This window comes from Megachile rotundata, chromosome 6 (assembly GCF_050947335.1).
Source record: "Megachile rotundata isolate GNS110a chromosome 6, iyMegRotu1, whole genome shotgun sequence".
NCBI classification, from domain to species: Eukaryota; Metazoa; Arthropoda; class Insecta; order Hymenoptera; family Megachilidae; genus Megachile; species Megachile rotundata.
The window spans coordinates 5,162,432-5,184,252 of NC_134988.1; the positions used below are offsets into that span (position 1 = coordinate 5,162,432).

A 21,821-nucleotide genomic window follows, 5' to 3' on the forward strand; every position below is an offset into this window, starting at 1 on the left:
TCATTTAAAAACAGAAAATATTTACCTATATATTTTTGATTAAAATACTGTAAGATTAATAACGTTATTATGATAATTTTATCAATAAATAAGAAGGTATCAACTAAAAAATAATGTATAAAGTAAAGGGATAAATTATAAACATTACTTTTTATTACAAATTATTAAATTGTTTGTTTCGAATAAACGATAAAATTTATTAAATACAATAGGATTTTAACTGAAAATGTTGAATGAATATGAAAGTATTGAATTTAAAAATACAAGATTAATATTTGATATTAATATTTACTATTCGAATATTTGACTCACGACGTAGTGGGCGACTGCAATACTTTTGTTTTGAATAGAATATTAAAATAATTAAATAATAAAAAATATTCTTATAAGAGTAATGTCTATCGTCTTAAAAATATATATGATGATAGATATTTACTTAAATAGTATAATAAAATATGTTTATTGGTTTAATGAGTAATAATTTCAAATTATTACAAACAGTAATTCTATTATATAAAAAACATTGTATTTCAATTTTTCTTTTTAGATATATATATTTGTTATGTTCTTTAGATTTGTTAGTGTATACATTTATTAACATTAAAAACTATATATTTACTTTATACAAGTTTTGTAAATATATTTAGCTTATATTTAATTCGTATTTATAAATGTAAAATATTTAATTCATCTTCAAATGACTTTTTAGCTCATTCAGCAAGATAGCACCTATTACCATCTTTTCACAATTTACACAAACTTCCAACATGTTATTACCCATTATTTTTATTGTCACTAGTACCAAAGATTTTGATGCTAAAGTATGAGCAGCAAACCTACAAGCAAGATTTCAAATTATGAAATAAGAATATAAATAATTTCAACATTCTTCTATTTTTATACTTCATTACTAACCGGATTTCTTCATCACTGTTAGATACCATTGCAACGTTTGCAATCTCAAAAACTTTTTTTGGAAGAGTTTTCGTATTGCCTGAATATTCCACTTTTGCAACATGTTCATTCATACCCTTCAACTTATTTCTTTCAGTGGTAAACATACTCTCTGGCAATAGCACAGCTCTAATTATTTCTCCAATAGGAGTTGTAATAGTTACTCCACAAGAATATGATTCTTCACCAATCACAAAATCAACGTTAAAAGTTGCAGGTTGCGTAGAGTCATTAAAATTGATACCCAGTGTAGAAGATAAATTGGAATTTACTTCCAAAAGTGGTATTGGTGTGAAATCTTGAATAACCATACCTTTCGGTAAATTCTGAAATAAGAAATAAACTATGGAAGTATTTTTTAATTACGAAATTTTTCAAAACGAGAATATATACCTTTGTTCCTGTTTGTATGTCTTTAATAGATTCAGTGCCTTCATTTGAAAATGTTAATTCAATAGTAACTAAATAAGCGCTTACTAAATGCTGTGATCTGGTAAACCTGTATTCAATTTTTAAACCATGACCCATAATACTATTTAACAATTCAGACTTTTCTATTGGAACAAACGACGCTGATACTTCTCTTACATCGTTTATAATATTTGAATTTACAGGTGTAAGAAGACCTCCTGTACTCAATGGCATAATGGGTGTCATTGGAATCACTGTAATTAAAATAAAATTTAGATATCGTTTTCATTTATATTCTATTTTTTGTCTAATATAACTTACCGTCATCTAAACCTAGCAAGAGATCAATGTTACTTTTTGGTTTTTCTTTTGTTTCCTGATTTGGAACTGTATGATTCTGCTCTTCGCTTTCTTGTGAGTCTTCAGAAGTTTCTTCAGAATCTGTTTCTTCGCTTTCTGATTCGCTTTCAGAATTGTCTGAAGTTTTCACAGATTTCTTTTTCTCACTATTATTTTCTGATTTGCCAGACTCTGATGTATACTCAGATGAATCACTGTCTTCATCTGAAGAATCACTCGTTGAAGTATCCGAAGGTTCATTCTCCTTATCCAGTTCTGAAAGTTAACAATATTTCCATTTAAAAAAACGTTAGATTATAATTTCTATAATTTTAAAACTTACCCTCTGCTTGAACATTTTTATCGTCGCTATAAAATGGTTTATCTTTTCCCCTTCCTTTTCTATCTTTTCTATTTCTTTTATAATATTCAGTCTCCCGCATATCTTTTAGTGATTGTACTGGAACATCCCTTACAGATGTATCAGGAGCAGTGTCAGGGAAGGGTGGCAAAGGACGGTAACCAGCACATGGCATATCTAAATAGTGTGATAATGTACCTAATTGATACTCAGAGTTTTTAAATCTGGATGTTAATGTAGGCGCAGGTTTTGGAGCTAGAAATATTCTTTTCGCAAGTTGCGGGAGTTTCATTTTATTTTCATCCTCTTCAAAAATAAAACATCTTAAAAATCGTGCACGATCTCTGATGTCATAATTCTGATCATATTTTGCAAGCTGGAAGACGTATTGACAAAATGGTTTGGATTGAATTGGATTATTCAGACATAGCTTCACCGCTAAATTTAAAATTTGCAATTTCACTATATCTTGTTCATTTACAAAATTTTTGGCCATTTTCCTGAGTACATCTGGGGCTATTTTAGGTACTCTATCTGAATATTCTCCTAACAGCCATAAAATTGATGCTCTTGCTTGTGGTATTGTTATGAAATCCATTAATTTTGCCATGTGAGCTATAATATTTTTATGTTCATTTGGCTGAGTTTGTAAAAGCTTCTTTATAACAACCACACTTTCTGCTACCACAGCCTCTGAATGGAACATTCCATAAAATAATAGTTACATAATATTTTATATGAAAAGCATATGTATATGTAATAAAGTATATGTAATAAAGACTTACCATCCCTGTTACTCAATAACGAAACTAGTCCATTTAAGCATGTATCAGTCACTTCTTTTATATTACTTGCACATCGCCCAATCGCTTGAATACTTGCTCCAACAAATTCTTTGTCACTACTAGAAATGTATGTTTGGAATTCTCTTAATATAACTCCGATACTAGTTTCAGTAGCTAAATTGGTTAAGATATCTAACTTTAATAGCTTTATATGTGTCGGATCTGAAGTTCTCACAAAGAATGATTTAAGAAAAGGTTCGAACATTCCCTACATGAAAATAATAAAGATTATATAGCATATAAAGTTCCTGGTTTTTAGATATCTTACTTTACTAGTTTCCTGTAAATTCACAATAACTTATGTTATTAGTATATTAGTACTTACATTACCTTTCTGGTAATTGATATACTAGCAATGCAATGAAGAACTATGCTTTGAACTTCTCTATGCCCTCTTAATAATCTTATTAATGCTTTAGCAGCAATAATTACTTCGCTTTGCGGTGCAGTATGGTGATATAATTGAGCCACGGCCATTACCACGGAAGCATTTCTGCTTTGTAAAAGGGGTTTTGTGTTTCGCAATAACAATCGATGATCTGGATCCAATGTTAATTTTGGTTTCTTTGTATTAGATGAATCAGAATCGGAATCGTAAAATAGGCAATTCTCGTCATCATTTATGTTCTATAAAAATTATATTATTAAAAAAAATTTTAATTTAAAATATATCAAAATATCAGTTATGCTGAAAAATTATACATACATCTACATTAGGATTAATAAACTGTGTTCTTGCATATCTTGTAAGCATGTTGACTATAACAACTTGGCCCCATTCATCAACATCTACTAACAAGTTACAAAGTTTTCTGTAATTTTTATGTATCAAATCTATTCTTTCAGGGCAAACTTCTTCGAAGGCCATTACTGCTGAACCCACAACAAGAGTTGTTTTATCTGATAATAATTTTTCCAAAACACTTATTAGCTCTTCTTTTTGTTCAGAGTCTAACGAGTAAAGTTTAGGAATAGCGTGCGCAGCAGTTTTCCTAACATATGGTGACATGTCACTGGCTGAATCTTTAATAGCAAGCATTACTATAGGCACTATCATAGAAACTCGTATACTTGAAAGTACTCTCAAAGCACTAGCTCTTATTAATTGATTAGGATCTTTCAATGCTCGTTGGAATGTGGAAATAGATAATAGTGCAAGATCTTGTTGATCTTCCGCATAACGAACCAAATAAACATAAACTAACTTCTTTACTTCAATATTTTTCGATACAACATTTTTCACCACAGCTGGAAATAATTCTGATGCATCTCTTCCTTTTGCTATCATCTGAAAAAATAATTTATAATAATTTCAATAAGAAGCTAAACTATAAAATTATGTTGTAAATGTAAGGTTTATTACTCCAATTATACGTTTCATAGCTTCCAATTTAAGCCCATCTTTATTACTATCTAGCATCTGTTTTAAATCTTCATGCCTAAAACAATAATAATAAATATATCCTTATAATAAATAATTATGTACTAAGTATTATTTTGTGTAAAATTAAATTTTTTATTTATACTTCAGAACATAACTTATAAAACATCAAATTTGTAACATACAATTAAAATATAAGAAAGTATTTGGAATTCGATTAATATAGAAAGCTCTATAATAAAAAAGACATGGTGACTTTCTTATTTGAAAAGACCCAATGATTGGATTATATTCAAGAAAATATTTTAAATTATGTTAAGACATTTTTAACAAAAAACTGAACAATCAGTATATTTACTTTTTGTAATCAGAATGAAAAAATCCACCCGAAGCAGGATCAGTTGCGAGTTCTGAATCTGCTGTATTTGACGGTCTGTCATTGCTGTACGATCCTCCGTTATTCGATAATGAATTTGCAGCAGCAGTTAACATTTTTCTTGTTTTTCGTTAAAACAAATTAACTTTCGTTTCTGCTTTAGTTATGCAGATTTCACTATAGTGCGCAACTTTTTTTAAATTTTTTAGGATCAAATATTTCTACTAAGCATCAACACATTTCCATGTTACTTAGATCCGTTTAGATCTGAGACAGCTGTGTAACACTCGAGAGAAATTCTCGTTTCATATATCGAGATGTATCGAATCATAATTTGAAATGACATAGTTCGATTTGTAGTATCATATTTTTATCTTTAGTATGTATAAATATATTATTAAAATTTTAATATTTCCAAAGATAATAATCGAACTATTAACAGAAAAAAAATTATAAATTGATAAAATGTATCAAACATATTTTAAGGTTAAATTTATAGTAATCACTGACTCCAAATTTGAAAATTTGAAGCAAAATATTTTATGTATATAAAATGGATCATTTTATAATTATATATTTACCCTTTAAAAAATTAGGTAACAAGTAGAACAATTTCATTATTTTAATATTTTAAATATTTAGGCAAATAAAATATGTAAAATAAATGTAATTTACATTTATTTATTTTCAAATTATATGAATAATAACACAAGTAATAAATATATATATTTCACATTTATACTTTTATATTAATTATAACAATTTTATTAAGAAACAGTTTATTTCATATGACACTATAATACAAGTTCAACTAGTTTATTGGTATATTGCATGTTATTTTATAACATCATAATTTTATTCAGTAGAAACTTTGCTAAGAATTTTTTTTCTCTGGTGCGCCTGGTATCTTACATTCTTTTTTCTTCTGGGTAACTCTTACCGAGGAATTCAAATCTTCTTGACAATTAGAATATGCCATACCTAACCCAAAACCTGCTCCAGTTAAAATCGGCCATTTTCTTCCTAGAAAAAATTATATTTATATTAATATAAGTCTATACACAATAATAAAGATGTTATTAAGACACCACTATTATGTTTGTAACTAACATAGTGATCAATGATTATACAACTGATATCTTTTACTGATTTATTATATGAACAATATAGAATAATTAAAATTATTATAAATTATTTTACATTCATAATAGAAATAAGAAATTATACTTAACCTATCATCCCACATACATGTTAAGATAATTTTTAACAATAAAGTCTGAAGATAAGAAAACTATGAATACAAAACTGTAAAATTAAGTACAACAATATGAAAAATATAATTATATTCACAGTTTTCAGTTAAAAATTCGTTTTTTTAACTTATCAAAGTTACATACTTCATACATTAATGTAATAACATACAAATAAGGTTATGACTATATTAAATAAAAATTTGTAATGCTACAAATCCGTATAAAATTTTATTATTTTAAATATGTATTAAATAAATTAATGCTTACGTTTGAAAAAGAATAGCGAAAATACTCCTCCAAGAAGAATTCCTCCTCCTGCAGAAATGACATTATTATTTCAATAAGAAAATGAATAGTTTCAAAAGTCCGTTAACAATTACAAATATTTGCGTAATATTTACCAAATTTCAAAAGAGCATCCGTAAAACATCGATCCCACTTTCTTCCAATTTCATCTTCAGTCCAAGTAGCCATTTTTCTATGTTAAAGTGGATCTATAATATTCGCTGTTATGTCATACGTCAGTCCATGACCGCCTTACAAAACGTTTTTAAAAAGACGATTATTTCTAAATGTGATATTGATAGAACTTCGATATTTTTTTAATTAATAATATTTCTTTCAATAATATACGTGCAATGCAATATAATTAAGTACGGAGTTCCCATTTTATTTGGACAAGAAAATATGTAAAATTATAAAATGCTTTTACATATTGATATTACAACAAAATATCCATAGAATATTTTGTCGTAATATACTGTATTTATTTAGGATAGTATATACATGTATTAATTTGTCTTATAAATTTGTTAATTTCAATCTGTTTTGTCGTTTGGTTTATTTTTACAGGTTTCCTATCTCTTCCGTGGCGCCACGAGTGTCCGCAGTATTAGGTGTGGTTAAAAAATTAAATCACTGGGACACTACTTTCACGGGAAATTTGAATATTTAGAGTAAATATTTAAAAAAAATAAAAATTTGAATAAACATGTGTCTTCAATTTGAAATGTAATGTATTGATTTTAGCCTGCGAAAGAGTAATATAATTTTTGTTTATTTTATTGTTAAGACGGACAAATAAATAATATTTAGGACATCAATCAAAAAAATTATATGCATTGTCGCCACACACACTAAAAATAAAATTTTGTATTATTATGGATGAAAATTTAGGAATTTGGGAATTCTGGAATTTAGAAATTTGAAGATTTCAGAATTTTGGCATTTGCAAATTTACTTGTGGTTTTCATAACACTTCCGCGTTTCATTACACTCTTAGAAATTTTACCTCGAAAATATAATATAAACAGTTATTTTCACATATTACTCGTTAAATGAATTATATGCAAATATTTTTCATGTATAATTACACATAAATATATTCTAAAAATGACTTTTTATGCAGAAATTTTTTTAATTTTAAGAAATATTATTTAAAATATATAGAAAAAATGCAATTCTATTTTAATACACTTTCATAATCGATTTTATTGTATTTGAATATTCCAAGAGTCAGTGTATATGTTCTATTTGACAATACGACTATCCAGAAACAAGATAAAATTGTAATGATAGAGTTGTTGGAGTAAAAATAAATAAAAATTTTGGGGGAATATGTCAATTAAATACTGTAAAGTAAAAAACAGATAATTTTAGTTGATGTTGACTTCATATTAAAGTGTATAAATTTGGTAGGGTAGTTGAGCTGTCGGAGTGGTAGGATAGAGAAAGAAGGAAGGAATGCAAGTACACGTTTCATCTTGGGCTTATTCGTGGACTCGTCAGTAATGTTACCTGGCAGATGTATATTATACAGAAAAAAAGAGGTAGTTTTTTCTCAGAGAAAATATATGTTCAAATTATATAGGTAGTTTGACGAAGACTTTTGAGAATTGATATTCCGGCCGATCCCTCTGGCGACGAATGTAAGAAGTGCTACCACAATGTTATCGATTAATTTTTTAAGTACCTCTGAGTCAGTAAGCAAACGATCAAATAACATTAATAGGAGAGTGAACAATATAAAATTATTAATGAGGTTCTCATTTCTTATTGTGGTTTTCATAATAACAACCAAATTATTATCGCCGGCTAGCGGGAGTGAATCATTGGGAAACCCGTATAAAATATTAGGTGTTCACAAACGTGCCACCTTACAAGAAATTCGAAAGGCATATAAAAATCTTGTCAAAGAATGGTGAGAATTCCAACAAATATTATTACTATTATTCTTTTATTTTGATACTTATTTTGTTAGTATATTAAAACCATGTATCACTTTTTCAGGCATCCAGATAAAACTGATCACCCTGGCGCAGAAAATAAGTTTGTAGAAATTACTAAAGCGTATGAGGTAAAACTAATATTTTAATAAAATCTACAAACTGTAAATTGTTACTTATTAATTTAAAATTAATATTTTTAGATCTTAACTGATCCAGAAAGAAGAAAGAAATTTGATAATCATGGCATTACAGAAGAAAGTATCTCTAGACAACGTAGAGATAATAGTCACTTTAATAATGTTCTTGATCCTTTGGAAGAATTGTTTGCTGGAAACTTCAAGTTTCATTACCAAAATCGAGATATTTCACTTTTCTATAAGATGAGTATTACATATCGGTATGTGTTATCTTGAATATATGCGTTTACTATAACTGTGGAAATGTAGACTTTTATTTCCAATAAACATAGACACAAGAATGTACATGAATCAATTTAATCAAAATGAATTTGTTTTTTTGAGGCCTATAATGGTGTTGTGCCTAAGATTTTCAAAAGTATAAATGTAGCTCTGTGTATATATATTTGTATATATTATTTTAACTTATACAGATATGGTTTTTGCAGGTCATTTGAAAATGTAATCATACCAAAAACTTATCGCACACCTTATATGATATTATTTTATTCGGATTGGTGTTTTGCTTGTTTGCAAGTAGAACCAACATGGCGTCGACTAATTGATGAATTAGAGCCATTGGGTCTTGGTTTAGCAACTGCTCATGCAGAGAAAGAATCTGCTTTAGCAAGGAGACTTGGTATTCATTCTTTACCATGTCTTGTTGTTATAATAGATGGCCGTAGTAGCGTCTATAAGGAATCACTCTTTAGTATTCAAAAGATTGTTGGTATGTATCAATAACTATATATTTTTATTATGTAGAATAGTAAGAATGAAATAATTCTTTTCTTTCAGACTTTTTACGAAACAAATTTCCATATAAATTAATACCTAGTATAAATACAAATAACGTAGACAACTTCCTCTCAGGATGGATAGATAATCGAATTCGAGCTTTAATATTTGATAAGAAAGAATCTGTACGGTTACGATATTTATTTATTGCATTTTATTATAGAGATCGTGTTGCATTTGGTTTCGTTCAGGTAAATACTTCCCTTATTTTTAATATGAAATTTCTGCAACTATTTACACTATAATTTAACTTTTATAGATGGACAAACCAGAAACAGAAGCTATTGCAGCTAAATATAAAATTTCAATGGATTTAGATACTCTATTATTATTTAATGAAAATTCTGAGAAACCTATGGCATCTGTTAGTATGAAGGATATATCTAGCGATACAATGCATAATGTAATTTCAAATAACAAATTCCTTGCTTTACCAAGACTTTCAAATCAAGCAATGTTAGATTCTGTTTGCCCTCCTGAATGGCTGAGACCTCAAAAACGATTATGTGCTGTTTTAATATCACAACAGAACAGTCCTCTTCATGATTTAGCTAGACATAAATTTAGACAAGCAGCTTTAGAATCGTCTTACAGGTAATATTATTTCGAGTTTATATTCATTTTTATTTCAGCAATTCATATAAAATTCAATTTATAGCACGGAACGTGTTAGATACACGTACGTATTTAAAGACACACAACCTGAATTTGTATCAGCATTGTCAACGGGCGAAGGCAGTCCTTTAGAACCTTTATTACATATTGTTATTATTTGGAGAAGAGACGCGAATCATTTAAAATATGAATGGTTACCTACTGATTGGATTGAAGCTGCTCAAGATGAAACTCAATGGAATGAAACACGTCAAAATTTAGAACAAACTATACAAAGATTATTGCGTGTATCTGAAGCTTTGCCCTATGCTGCAGTTGTAGGAGAATTGGCAGATGAACATGCACAGGTATAAATGTATTTTAATTTCTAAAAATTAGGTTTCCATTTTGTCGTCATGCTGTTACTAACATTAATTTATATTTTCATAAAGGGTACCGTAGATAAACTTATAGGCAAGGCATTGTTAGCTGTAGATTATATTTCGGATAGTCTTACTAAAGAGCAGATATTACCTTTGGTATCGGTAATAGCTACTTTAATGTTAATTGGTGCTGCAGGATATGGAATGTCATATTTAGTGTAAGTAATTTGGTACAAAAAAGATGTATTAAGGTATGGAATTAATTTTTTTTTTATTTACATTTTCAGTAAATTAGAAGAAGCGAGTGTTCAAGCTGAACGTGCTCAATGTAAAGATAACAGTAAATCGACACCGTCTCAACCACAATTACGATTACACGAATTGCGAGCAGAGAAATACAATGGTTTGGTTCGATTATTAAAACCAGGCTGTAGAACTATTATACTATTAGTTGATGTTCAAAGTAGGCTAAAACTATTGCCAGCTTTTCATAAAGCTGTGTGGCCTTATAGGTAAGTTTTTTTATTACTTATTTGTTAATTTATAATTTAACATTTCATTTGATTGTAGGAAAAATAAAACCCTTATGTTTGGGCACATGTCTCTTGAAAGAGGGTTAGATTGGTATAAAAAGCTCTTATCCCTCACATTACCAGAACAAAAAGAACTAAATATTAATGCAAAGAATTGTGTGGGAACTGTATTATCTTTGAACGGGCATCGTAAATATTTTTGTATGTACCACGCTAAACATCCAGAATGTACTAAAGGCAAGGGTTCAAAGGTATGCATTAATAAATTAGTTTACTAATTATATATAATTATCATGTTACAAATAACACTTTTTAATGATTAAATCTGCAACTAGAGGATAGAACGAATGACAAAACAATTAACTCGAAGGACAGATGATGCAGAAGCTGGTGCATTTATTGGATTTGACAGTTCTAATGAATCTGATCTTTCTGAAGATGAGGTACTATAAATTTAGATATTTTATAAAAATTAGAACTGTTAGAATTATTTAAATTATTTCCTTTTTAGAGTGGAAATAATGTTTTATATCAGGACAATCTTCTGGATGGTTTACCTATGTGGTTGGATAGATTATTTGAAGGTTTAACACATCGTTATTATGTAAACTATTGGCCCGAGTTCACTGCCAAGTAAATACAAACAGATATACATTCTTGTAATATGTATACTTTTGCAATAGAAAAAGGGATCCAACTAGTCAACAATATCACACATCATTTTAAACTTCTATATCTTTAATTTCATGTAAAATTAAGACATGTTCATTGTACATGAAGTATTCATGAATCTACTCGCGATTTTCTGTACGCATCAAATTTAGGTATTCCGTTAACGACACTTAACAGAGATTTTATAAAATATCATCATAATCTAGATCTGAATAATTCTAGATCTAAAGTTACTTTCTTTCCATTGGTTTTCTGCGAGTAATGATCATCCTTGTAACTTTTAATATCTCGTAAACAATTCTAGTCGATACCATTAAAGAGATATAACAGTATTTATATTACATGTCTAAATGCTAGACATCGCATATTTATATATTTGTAATATGTCAACAATTTCCGTTCTTGCAAAATAATTTACGCTATGATATACTATTATTTTTATACCATTATGTTACAATTATTTTTACCTTCCATACTACGTATAAGGTTTGATAAAAAGAAATGTGCTTCTAAACTATTTAAGTTAAATGTTAATTTTTTTTTACATAGTTTCTTTTATCTTTATGTTTTTATTTATGTATGAAAATTCACAAAAAACGTATTTCTCGTATCTTTATCTCTTTATTAACGTAAGTTCTAAATGAAAATAATAATAAATAACAATAATTATTACGTGCTTTATACAAAAAATATGCAAATTTATAATTAATGGAAAGAGGATGACTAATATTCTCGTATAACACAAACAATATTAAGTAAGATAAAAACTAGTCTCTTCAATTACATTTAAGGAATCTATAATCTTTGAATTGTGTTTTGAATAATTATAAAATTATCTCGTTACCTAATTAAATGTTAAGTCATGTCATTATTACACTCAAATTAAAAAAGTATGTAAATTAAGGTATTTGTTAATTGTTGATATCTTACACGTTTGTTAATTATATAAATTATTTTTTTTCCTTGTTTCAAAAGATCAGTCACGTTTCATAAATCTATTTTCTGATTTTTTAAATGCATGAAAAAGAATAACATATATAAAAAGTTGTTTATATTATGTATACATTCTATGAAAATATTTAAGACATACTGAAATAAAGATGTATAAAATAATTAATATATTGTTATCTATAAACATGAGTTTATTATAATTCCTATACGAAAAATAAACATAAAACTTACTCAATATAAATCAATTTTTGTACATTTATATCAAATGCATGGAATAATCATTTAAGACAGTTATGTATTGGAAATGAAGTTTTATTGTTTACGTTGTATTTCTGGAAATACTTCATACATCACAACTTCAAAAATATCCTGAAATAAAAGAATTAGTTATTTGATAAGCAAAATTTGATTTAAAAATTCTTTAAAAGCAACTTACATAAAATAATTGTTTATTTAAATTCGTGTTTTGTAGAGAATCAAAGATTTTAATGGCACCACGCTGAGCACTTTGAGCTCCAACCAAATTTGTTAAAACTTCAGGTATGTTATTGAGAAACTGTCTTCGAGCTTCACCTCGAGTTTTTAATTTCTCTTCATCTGATCGAGTAACTGTTTCAGACATTAAGCGACCATTTGGCCACCAAGATTTTGTGAATAATTGTATATAATAATGTAACATTGGTTCTGAGAATACCCATGCAATCGTATCTCTGATTTGTCTAAAAAATTACGTTTCTTGCTGTATTTTAATGAAATATAAAAATTGTCGAATATTATACCTATTTATGGTCCGGCCATAAGTAATTTGAACAAATGTAATCAATGATCGTCGAAGCCATCGGAACACTCCTCGTAAATCGAAAATTTCACCCAGCAGCGTATAAAGCGGTTCTGCTATTGCATCCTTATTAATATTCATCAATCCATCTGTAGCTGATCGACCACTATCAGTATCGTCTAGTAATAACGAGTAATCTTCTTCTTCTTCTTTATCACGAAGTTCATTGCTAGATCTAAAACAAATATTTTGTATTACATTTTTATAAATGTATGATTAAATACAACGAAGTATCATATACATACGTTTTAAATAATGTTGATAACGAAAACCGAGATTTTTTTGGAGAAGGTGGAGCATACTTCAGATGTTCAGAACTTGGACTAAGAAACGTATATAAAGCCTCACTTTGATTAAGTTTCTCATCCTCTAAAATAAACTAAAAATATTGAATATAATAGTTGAAAAATTTAAGCTAATAACATTGATATTACATTGATATGATATTAAAACAAATTTACATTTAAATATTTCTGTATTTGTATTTTGGCTTTGTCCAAAGTATTTTTGTCAGACTTTCCAAAAAATTTTAAAGGTTGTGATGGTAATTCTAAAGCTTTTACGGTAGGACAAAGTTGACGAAGTTTTCTGTGAAGATCCTGAAAGTCTTGTAATTTTCGTAACACTACCCAACCACTACATATACTTTCGGTATTATCTTCATCTTCTGCCATATGAACAACCAAAACAAAGTGTGGGCAATCTCCATTATCTGGCATCTTTTAACAATTTTTTCTAAATTAGATTCATTTGTTTTAATAAAAAAAATACAAGATAAACAAAAACATGATAATGTAAAAGTCATTTACTTCTGCGCTTTGTACTTCTGCTCTCCAATGACCCAAATGCTCTGCCCACATTTCTGTATGTGTTAAATGCGCTTCAAGCTGTCTTTTCTCACTTTGTAACCATTCAACTTCTTTGGCCAAAAAATTTAAAACCTTACTTGCTGGTTTTAACGAAGATTTAAGTGCTTGCAAGGCTTGCATCTTGTTGTTTAATTTTTCTTGTAGTTGATCCAATTTACTGCGAGCATAATTTGAATGTTCTCCAACCAGCAAAGATATATTTTCAGATAAATTTCCATTTATTATACGATGATCTTCTGTTAGATCTAAATATATTTACATCAGTATTTATTGATACATATTTACCACTTAATTATTAAAATTAAGATTCTTCTTACCGTCTGTTCTTTCATTGAGTAATGCTTCCTGCATATTTTTGTACTGTTCGCTAACAACAAATGATGGATAATATTTTTCTTCCAAAGTTTTAACAACGTCATCCTGAACTTCATAGAACACTTGAGGTCCTATGTCACCCAACAAAAAACTTTCCATTTTTTTGCGAATAACTCTGTCAACTTTTATTTCAGCAGTAGGTGATGTAATGTATGTATAAAAGATTTCTGTTCCTAATTGATGCCAATTAGATTTATCTGCGTTGCGCAGCTCTTGCACAGCTGCCCAATATCCAATTAAATCTTGACTAGCAACTTGTTCAAGAAATTGTGAAAGATATCGTCGACCTATTACATTATCTAAAATATACTGAAGTGGTAAAATTCTTTCTTCCGTAATCATTGCTGAATCAGTAACATCACTAGCCTATAAAAAACTGTTGTCAGATATAGTTATCATCATTATTGGTTGAATTAAAATATTTCTATAACCTGAACTGGATATCCATTCCATCCTAATGATTGCATATGACATTCACACATATTTTTAGCATATGTTAGTTGGCTGATATACCTCTTCAATTTTCTAGCTTGGATAACATCAGATTTTCCAAATGCATTATTGTCTGGATCTAAACCTTGTGCTCTTTTAATATTTTGTATTGTTGTAGCTTGCATAATCTCCGTAACAATATTGTATCTGATATGTTTAAGTACTTCTAAATCTTTGGAACTTTTAATCATGCGAATGAAATCTTCAAATGATTCCGCATATTCATATGTCTTTCTATGCATTGCTTCTGCTAGCTGTTGTTGATCAATATACATTAAAATCTTTTGATTAATATAATCAGGATCTGTTATTAAGTCTATTGCTGGTTTCAATACTAAAAGTATACAAAACATGAATTGATGTATATAATGTACACACAGATCCATAATGTGATTAAACTTACTTTTACATGCAAGAATTTCTCTTAATAAATACTTAATCGGTGCGAGTGAATAACAGTGTGGTAATAAAAATAAAATATATGACTCGCTAACTTTTCTTAAATAATCTAACTCAGACGTAGGTGACATTAAATGCGCTGATAATATAAATACTGGATCTTCGCCTTCTGACCTGTGTACATATAAAAATTATAATTTTTCATAATTTCATAACAATCCCATAAGCAATGTAGTTTGATTGTTTCTGTTTATAATAACATATGTGCCAAACAAACAAGTGGTAGCTATAATCAATTTCATTATCTTAAAGTCATTCTTTAAAGAAACCACATATACTTATTAAATAACCCAATATTTTTCAGATCATTCATAAGGAATTTAAACACAAAAATTATTAATCAAACTTACGAAGCAGTTTGAGCAATTCTAATTTTTTCAAAATGAAAAGTAATTTTATTCACTATATTACAAGCGACTAGTTTTGTGTGATCTACTTTTGATAAACGATCATGAAGACTTTGAATTGCTCCCCATACATCTTGTTTCATATTATCTATTATTTGTTCCGAGTTGAAAGCCAATTCACTTAGCCATAAACCGACAAAATCCTGAAAAACTAAATCCAACAAGTTTTGCAATGCTCCATCTACCATGCGAGTAAACACCAATGGATAACGCATATGTTTTTTATTGTTTGAAGTTTTAACCATGTATCCTTTCTGAAATAACAAATTGAATAAATGGCATAATCGTTAATTAGTCAAATAATAAGTTTTATAAAACATACATTGATGACACAAAGCATTGTTTTTTTCAACTTCTTTTATCTTATCTATCCAAGAGGAACAATGAAACTAACCATTAATAAATTATGAAAGGCATCCATTTCTGCAACTGTTTTTATAGTGCCTGTACCAGTTTGGTGCTTTGGAGAAAGTGCAATGTTTATAAACATAACAATTAAACATCCCATAAAGAAACAGGATACAGTTAGAACACAGAAAACATAGCACCATAAAAGATTATTCCAATAGAAAAATGCAGTTATAATTGGAACGTATAGAACACGGGTTGAAATCATTCTTTATCTTGATTCTAGCTGTTTGACAATAAATATTAAGTTTTAAATTTCGGGTTTGTAAAACTGGTCCTCAACTACAGTTTGAAAAATACAAGACGTCAACACCGCCATCAGAAATTACAAACTATAATCCAAAAACTAACAAAAAAGGTGTTCGTTTTATTGCAGGTGTTCTAAAACTCATTAATATTCAGCCATTGATAAATAAGTAAAATGTTTATTTTTGCGTTTAAAAAAAAAATTGTTTATATAAATAAACAACTTATATTAAATGATAAAACCACATTTTTTAATACATTATAATCATAACTCTGATAACCTTTTACCTATTTATTTTTATTTAATTGCTGTATTCTCTCATGAAATAAAATATGAGGGATTATTATTTTTTTCAAATTTAGTCGTTGCGATTTCTCGAAAGTTGCTGAATCGATTTATTTCAAATTTCGAGAGAATATTTTGTACGTGATTGTAAAACTATAACAAAAAAAGACAAGTAGAATATTTTGATAAAGAGTTTTAATTTAAACGTAAACTAAATTGCTTAAATTTTACGTTCTTTTATTATTGCATAATTGTTCACGGTAGATAAACAGACATAAATAAAAGGATGTTGTAACTGATGGTTTATGTACAATAACCTGGTTTCGCACCTTGCTTTTACGCAACATTTGCAGAAGGTTAAAACGTAATCTTTGACACAGTAAAGCTTTATATTTATGTACAAGATAACTTGTAAATCGTAACAAAATCAACAATGCCAAACAAATGATCAAACAATATCAAGTAAAGCTTATTCTGTTCTCTTTTCTGTTTGCATGCTCGCGAGGAAGATACGAATATTCAACGTTTATTTATATGACATATGTCGCAGAGGTCTTAAGGGACATACAAATTGCAATTGCTTAATGGTTGCCGAAGGTTGCAATTTAAATTTTAGAATTGTGTAAGCAGAATATGGTTTTTAATCGCAGGTGTACATCCAACAAGAGGATACATCTGCCTGTGAACATTATCCTCGAATAGATCACTTTCCATTTCCTAAGCAGTACAATGTTAAAGCAATGTTCGTTAAAGGTCGAGTACACGCAGAATAAACGAGACATGCATTATGAGCATTTTATCACTCATTCTAATACAGCCGCCTTCTATAAAACATGGACGGTTTTTAATTTCAGCGATCTGTTTCGTACGTAACGTCATGTCGTTGTTATACAATTTTTTGCTACTACAGTTACTGATTTTGTGCCATGTGTTTGTTCTGGCAAAAAAAAAATTTGACAGTAAACCAGAGATTAAACTTGGAACAGTAAGTTATTATTTCTAACTTGTTTGAACCCTTAAATACTATCACGATGAAATTCAATCGCACGCGAAATATTTGCAACCACTGTAAACAATTTTTATAATTTCATCTAATATTCAATGATAGTACAAAATTTATATGCTTTATATAAATTTCATATATTTCCGTTTTCTCCGATAGCTTTTAAGGGTTAATCGGAATTTAAATTAAAAAAGTCTTATTTATACTAAACAGCCAGAATTGATAAAAAGAGACGGTTACCCGATCGAGGTTCATAAAGTGATTACTGAAGATGGATATATTTTGGAAATTCATAGAATTCCACATGGAAAAAATAATTATAAATCGAACTTGACAACTTCAAAATCTCCGATTTTAATTCAACATGGATTAGCGAGTAGCTCTGCCGATTGGATTCTTATGGGGCCGAACGAGGCGTTAGGTATTTGAGAATCTGAATTTATAAGTTTTGTAAAATACAGTAGCGTTCTTTCTTTATTTTGAAATCGTTGTGTACCGCGATGCGTTATATTATACAAACTCTATTAATACAGCCCTTTATTGTATTTGTCGCTGAATGAAGCGAACAAAAATAATATAAATACTATTTATTGAATTTTTATAAAATACAAAACGTTCTGAACGCTAGTCCCCTTATAATGTAGGGCCTAAAGAAAGTGCCATATTTACTATAAATGCAATATTTTTCTGTCTCCAAATCATGAAAGACAAATTCATTATTTTCTCGTTTTTAGGGTACATATTAGCAGACGCAGGATATGACGTATGGCTTGGAAATAATAGAGGAAATATCTATTCAAAAAATCATATTTCAATGGCGCCGAGTAATCGACGATTTTGGGATTTTAGGTATGATGTTTGTCTAAAAAATTACTCAAACCACTACAGTATTTTTCATTTTTCTTTGCAGTTACCATGAACTCGGTGTTTACGATCTTCCTGCAATGATTGATTATGTATTAAATTGCACAAAGCGGGAGAAACTCTTCTATATCGGTCATTCTCAAGGAACGACACAATTTTGGGTGATGATGTCGCAAAAGCCTACCTATAACGCTAAAATTCAATTAATGGTCGGACTTGCACCTGCAGCATTTACCGGTAATATACGCGGGCCGATTACAAAACTTGCAAGATTAACTTATATGGGTGTGGTAAGGAACAGTAGAATTTTAATGAATTGTGCAAATTTTTAAATGAAACGAATTGAAACCTTTTTCAATCACATTGTATCATATTTATTCTTTAGTGGATTGGTGAAGCGTTCGGCTATCCGGAAGTACGGTCACGTTCGGTTTGGGAAAAATTCGTATCAAATACACTATGTCAGAACGCAACGTCGCAATTCTTTTGCAACAACTTTTTATTTATAGTGACTGGTTTAAGTCAAACAAATTTGAGCACGGTAAAACGTCCGATTAATTTTACGATTCGTTAGAAAATATTATTTGCTGAAAAGATTTTAATAACTTGAAAAACATGAAACTTCTGAATTTATTGATTGTTTATTTAACTGTTGAATTGTTACGTATTTAGGCAAATTTAACAATGATCATGAACCATATTCCGGCGGGTGCTTCTTGGAAACAGGTAGTTCATTTTGGTCAAGGATACATACATCCCAGTCAGTATCAAGTATGTTGTAAAGATCAGTGTCAATCAACAAAAATTGTATAACGTTTAAATGATTTTAGATCATTTTAGACAATTTGATTATGACAATGAGCAGAAAAATAAACGAATATACAATTCCTCAATACCCCCGGAATACGAATTGAACAAAGTAATTGCGCCAGTTGCACTTTTCAGTAGCGACGGTGACCGGCTTGCGACACCAGAGGTACAGTTTTATACAAGTGTTTCAAAATGGCTGTAACAATTATTAAACAAACAATAATTGAAAAATACTCTTATTTTCAGGATACTGTTCTTCTTAAGGAAAAACTGGGTAATGTGGTGTTCCATAAAGAAATATTTATGGACTCCTTCACTCATTATAACTTTATATGGGGTAAGGCTTCCATAACAACAGTGTTTGAACCTATATTAGGATTATTGGCACAGTATAAATAAACAAACATATTACATCGTAAACAAATATGTTACATATTACAATGGTGCAAGGTTGAAAAAATCAATTAAGAATAACATAAAAGATTTTATGTACATATTCAGAAATACATTTATATGAATATAGATAATAATATTGAAATGGCAAATAAAAACAAAAATAAAAAACAACTTCTGTTAGAATTTTCTTCATGAACTTAATTTTCCAATGCTTTTTTTAAATAATATTATACAAGCTACCTCGCAAAGAGTTTTTCTAATACTATTTTGGTAAACCGCATTATAATTCAATTAAAACATTCCCCTTCTTTTTATCAATATCTCTCTCTCTCTTTACTCCTTCTTTATTCAGTCCTGATTAATAAATAAATATATATGTAATTTCTGATATCTGTATATGATAAATATAAACAATAAAAATGATCGATATAAAAATCCTCGTAATTGCGTATCTACCTAACAAATTACTGAAAGAGAATATAAGGTTATATTATTTTAGAAAGAAAGTACAATATTTCAGTGTTAGACGCGAAACGTTTATTCTGAGTCCTTTGATTCAATTAAAAAATCATAATTTAATTTTTGCAAAAATCAATTTGTCTCACTCTGTGTAGTATATAATACATGTCTGGTAAATAACAATTGAACGAAAATCACTAATTCTGTATAAAATTTCCATTTATATAATATGTTTTGGCAATTTTATGTTCGTGTGTGTCCTTACTCTACGTTCCTTTCAGATTATTCTAATTTTTATGTCAAACCTTCATAATTCTCTATTCATTTGTTTCTTTATTAAGATTTTTAACGTCTCTCTATATTGATAATAATCACAGGAACAAACAACTGTTAGTAGTAAACAATTTTGGTACAATATACAGATTAAGAAACAATTTACATGAAACATGATACACTGTCGTAAAATTGCACAAAATTAGATGTTTCTGTTAACTCTTACCTTTGGAATGTTTTAAGTAATTCATTAGTAAAAACATTAATAAAATTGAAAGGATTAAAATTTGATGATGGATGTAAGAAGATATAGCAGTGGAAGACTTTTACGTCATAGTAATATGTCTGAATTATAAAAATAATTAAATACGTTCAACTTGTATTAAAAACATGGAAGCAGTAATTTATATTACCTAATTTACGTCTAATGAAATGATATTAAAAACATTCGTCGTTTTGTGCAATTTTAGCTTTTTAAGATATAAAATTCTCGATAAATTAACTTTATAAAGTTTTATAATCTCTAAATCTTCTTCTTTCATATATATATATATATATATTCTACCAAATGTAACACTTCTCGCTAAAGATAAATGCAAATTTATTTATAAGAGAAGCCATATACCAAAATCATTTACTGTTTAACTTTCACGTCCTTCAAGCATATAACTCATGAACAAAATCTATAATGCAATATTGTGATGTGATTAAGATTTTTTTTTAATATACATCATGATCAACATTTGTCTTTTAAAAGTGTATACTAGTATGTATGTTCATATATATATATGTGTTTACATATATATAAAAAGAAAAGAAAAATATAGAAAAAAAAATTAGTTTCTTTAGAAATATTATACTTACGTTCGCTATATTTTCTTTTCAAACGTAATTAATCTATAATATACAGCAGTTTTCTTAAATAGGTGTTAGTTTGTTAGAAATATTTTGTTGCTATTACTTTTTTAGTGAATACGTTCATGCAAGCAATATAGATCGTACAATGCTCATAAATATTAATAGAACGACTGCACAACGGAATGGCATATTATCTAAGTGATTAATCGAAGCAGTCAGGTACATTTTCCGTTTGAATTCATTTTCTTTCTAAAAATAGCTGAAAATAATACCCATTAATACGCTTAAGTTGCAGCACCATGTGAAAGAAGAATCAACACGATTGTATATAATTATATAGCGCAAATTAAATACTTATTTCTTTCCAATACTTAATACAAGGATTCTGTAAACTTTAACTTCGTTATAGATTTCAAATCTCTTGCAATCTACAAAATTTGTATTAGCTATTGATTAGAGGCAATGTTGTAATATTAAACAAGCCTTATTTAGCTTAATTTAATGGAAGGCAAAACATTTGCTT

The 21,821-nt window shown here is 28.4% G+C and overlaps 5 protein-coding genes across 11 annotated transcripts; 2 read left to right on the forward strand and 3 right to left on the reverse strand.

The window, feature by feature from the left end:
* Positions 1-504: 504 nt before the first annotated feature.
* On the reverse strand, positions 505-4,969 carry rb (adaptor related protein complex 3 subunit ruby). The gene is made up of 10 exons (XM_003700200.3): positions 4,650-4,969; positions 4,274-4,349; positions 3,617-4,198; positions 3,241-3,537; positions 2,851-3,118; positions 2,048-2,758; positions 1,687-1,980; positions 1,348-1,619; positions 916-1,280; positions 505-836 (listed from the first exon to the last, which is right to left on the reverse strand). Exons 1-10 carry the CDS (start codon positions 4,781-4,783, stop codon positions 683-685), a joined length of 3,153 nt encoding a protein of 1,050 aa, XP_003700248.1. The 5' UTR covers positions 4,784-4,969; the 3' UTR covers positions 505-682.
* A 460-nt stretch (positions 4,970-5,429) lies between these two features.
* On the reverse strand, positions 5,430-7,859 carry LOC100874917 (MICOS complex subunit Mic10). Of its 2 annotated transcripts, XM_012298388.2 has the most exons (4): positions 7,718-7,859; positions 6,322-6,456; positions 6,188-6,235; positions 5,430-5,690 (listed from the first exon to the last, which is right to left on the reverse strand). In XM_012298388.2, exons 2-4 carry the CDS (start codon positions 6,392-6,394, stop codon positions 5,542-5,544), a joined length of 270 nt encoding a protein of 89 aa, XP_012153778.1. In that variant the 5' UTR covers positions 6,395-6,456; positions 7,718-7,859; the 3' UTR covers positions 5,430-5,541. The 2 variants fall into 2 exon arrangements, with proteins under 2 accessions (XP_012153778.1, XP_003700249.1); XM_003700201.3 differs by lacking the exon at positions 7,718-7,859 and having other exon boundaries at positions 6,322-6,581.
* Positions 7,860-7,866: 7 nt separating this feature from the next.
* l(3)80Fg (dnaJ homolog subfamily C member 16 l(3)80Fg) lies at positions 7,867-11,340 on the forward strand. Its single transcript, XM_003700202.3, has 12 exons — positions 7,867-8,120; positions 8,210-8,276; positions 8,349-8,545; positions 8,774-9,054; positions 9,123-9,313; positions 9,382-9,716; positions 9,781-10,084; positions 10,169-10,317; positions 10,387-10,611; positions 10,670-10,883; positions 10,968-11,075; positions 11,144-11,340. Exons 1-12 carry the CDS (start codon positions 7,867-7,869, stop codon positions 11,267-11,269), a joined length of 2,451 nt encoding a protein of 816 aa, XP_003700250.2. The 3' UTR covers positions 11,270-11,340.
* LOC100880927 (sorting nexin-25) lies at positions 10,346-21,791 on the reverse strand. Of its 5 annotated transcripts, XM_003700253.3 has the most exons (12): positions 16,090-16,476; positions 15,639-15,949; positions 15,233-15,402; positions 14,769-15,163; positions 14,280-14,703; positions 13,903-14,207; positions 13,555-13,812; positions 13,339-13,472; positions 13,035-13,268; positions 12,692-12,974; positions 12,487-12,624; positions 10,346-12,393 (listed from the first exon to the last, which is right to left on the reverse strand). In XM_003700253.3, exons 1-11 carry the CDS (start codon positions 16,309-16,311, stop codon positions 12,568-12,570), a joined length of 2,793 nt encoding a protein of 930 aa, XP_003700301.1. In that variant the 5' UTR covers positions 16,312-16,476; the 3' UTR covers positions 10,346-12,393; positions 12,487-12,567. The 5 variants fall into 5 exon arrangements, with proteins under 5 accessions (XP_003700301.1, XP_076389197.1, XP_012153794.1 ...); XM_076533082.1 differs by lacking the exons at positions 10,346-12,393; positions 16,090-16,476 and adding an exon at positions 21,305-21,791 and having other exon boundaries at positions 12,554-12,624; XM_012298404.2 differs by lacking the exon at positions 10,346-12,393 and having other exon boundaries at positions 12,554-12,624; positions 16,018-16,155.
* Positions 16,589-20,128, forward strand: LOC100881041 (gastric triacylglycerol lipase). Of its 2 annotated transcripts, XM_012298401.2 has the most exons (9): positions 16,589-17,097; positions 17,286-17,620; positions 17,852-18,059; positions 18,373-18,487; positions 18,549-18,792; positions 18,888-19,043; positions 19,175-19,262; positions 19,333-19,478; positions 19,559-20,128. In XM_012298401.2, exons 2-9 carry the CDS (start codon positions 17,423-17,425, stop codon positions 19,709-19,711), a joined length of 1,308 nt encoding a protein of 435 aa, XP_012153791.1. In that variant the 5' UTR covers positions 16,589-17,097; positions 17,286-17,422; the 3' UTR covers positions 19,712-20,128. The 2 variants fall into 2 exon arrangements, with proteins under 2 accessions (XP_012153791.1, XP_012153789.1); XM_012298399.2 differs by having other exon boundaries at positions 16,589-17,620.
* Positions 21,792-21,821: the final 30 nt, after the last annotated feature.

Excerpts from the sequence above, each read along its gene's own strand:
- LOC100880927 (XM_003700253.3), bottom strand. The coding sequence starts at position 16,311 with ATGATTTCAACCCGTGTTCTATACGTTCCAATTATAACTGCATTTTTC. Across the intron at positions 15,950-16,089 it reads CCTTTCATAATTTATTAATG|AAAGGATACATGGTTAAAAC; the intron begins GTTAGTTTCATT and ends TTGTTATTTCAG. Across the intron at positions 15,403-15,638 it reads AGAATTGCTCAAACTGCTTC|GTCAGAAGGCGAAGATCCAG; the intron begins GTAAGTTTGATT and ends ATATGTACACAG.
- LOC100874917 (XM_012298388.2), bottom strand. The coding sequence starts at position 6,394 with ATGGCTACTTGGACTGAAGATGAAATTGGAAGAAAGTGGGATCGATGT. Across the intron at positions 6,236-6,321 it reads GGATGCTCTTTTGAAATTTG|GAGGAGGAATTCTTCTTGGA; the intron begins GTAAATATTACG and ends TCATTTCTGCAG. Across the intron at positions 5,691-6,187 it reads TTCGCTATTCTTTTTCAAAC|GAAGAAAATGGCCGATTTTA; the intron begins GTAAGCATTAAT and ends AATTTTTTCTAG.
- rb (XM_003700200.3), bottom strand. The coding sequence starts at position 4,783 with ATGTTAACTGCTGCTGCAAATTCATTATCGAATAACGGAGGATCGTAC. Across the intron at positions 4,199-4,273 it reads CTATGAAACGTATAATTGGA|ATGATAGCAAAAGGAAGAGA; the intron begins GTAATAAACCTT and ends TTATTTTTTCAG. Across the intron at positions 1,981-2,047 it reads TAAAAATGTTCAAGCAGAGG|AACTGGATAAGGAGAATGAA; the intron begins GTAAGTTTTAAA and ends GTTAACTTTCAG.
- LOC100881041 (XM_012298399.2), top strand. The coding sequence starts at position 17,423 with ATGAGCATTTTATCACTCATTCTAATACAGCCGCCTTCTATAAAACAT. Across the intron at positions 18,060-18,372 it reads GGGGCCGAACGAGGCGTTAG|GGTACATATTAGCAGACGCA; the intron begins GTATTTGAGAAT and ends TCTCGTTTTTAG. Across the intron at positions 18,488-18,548 it reads CGACGATTTTGGGATTTTAG|TTACCATGAACTCGGTGTTT; the intron begins GTATGATGTTTG and ends TTTTCTTTGCAG.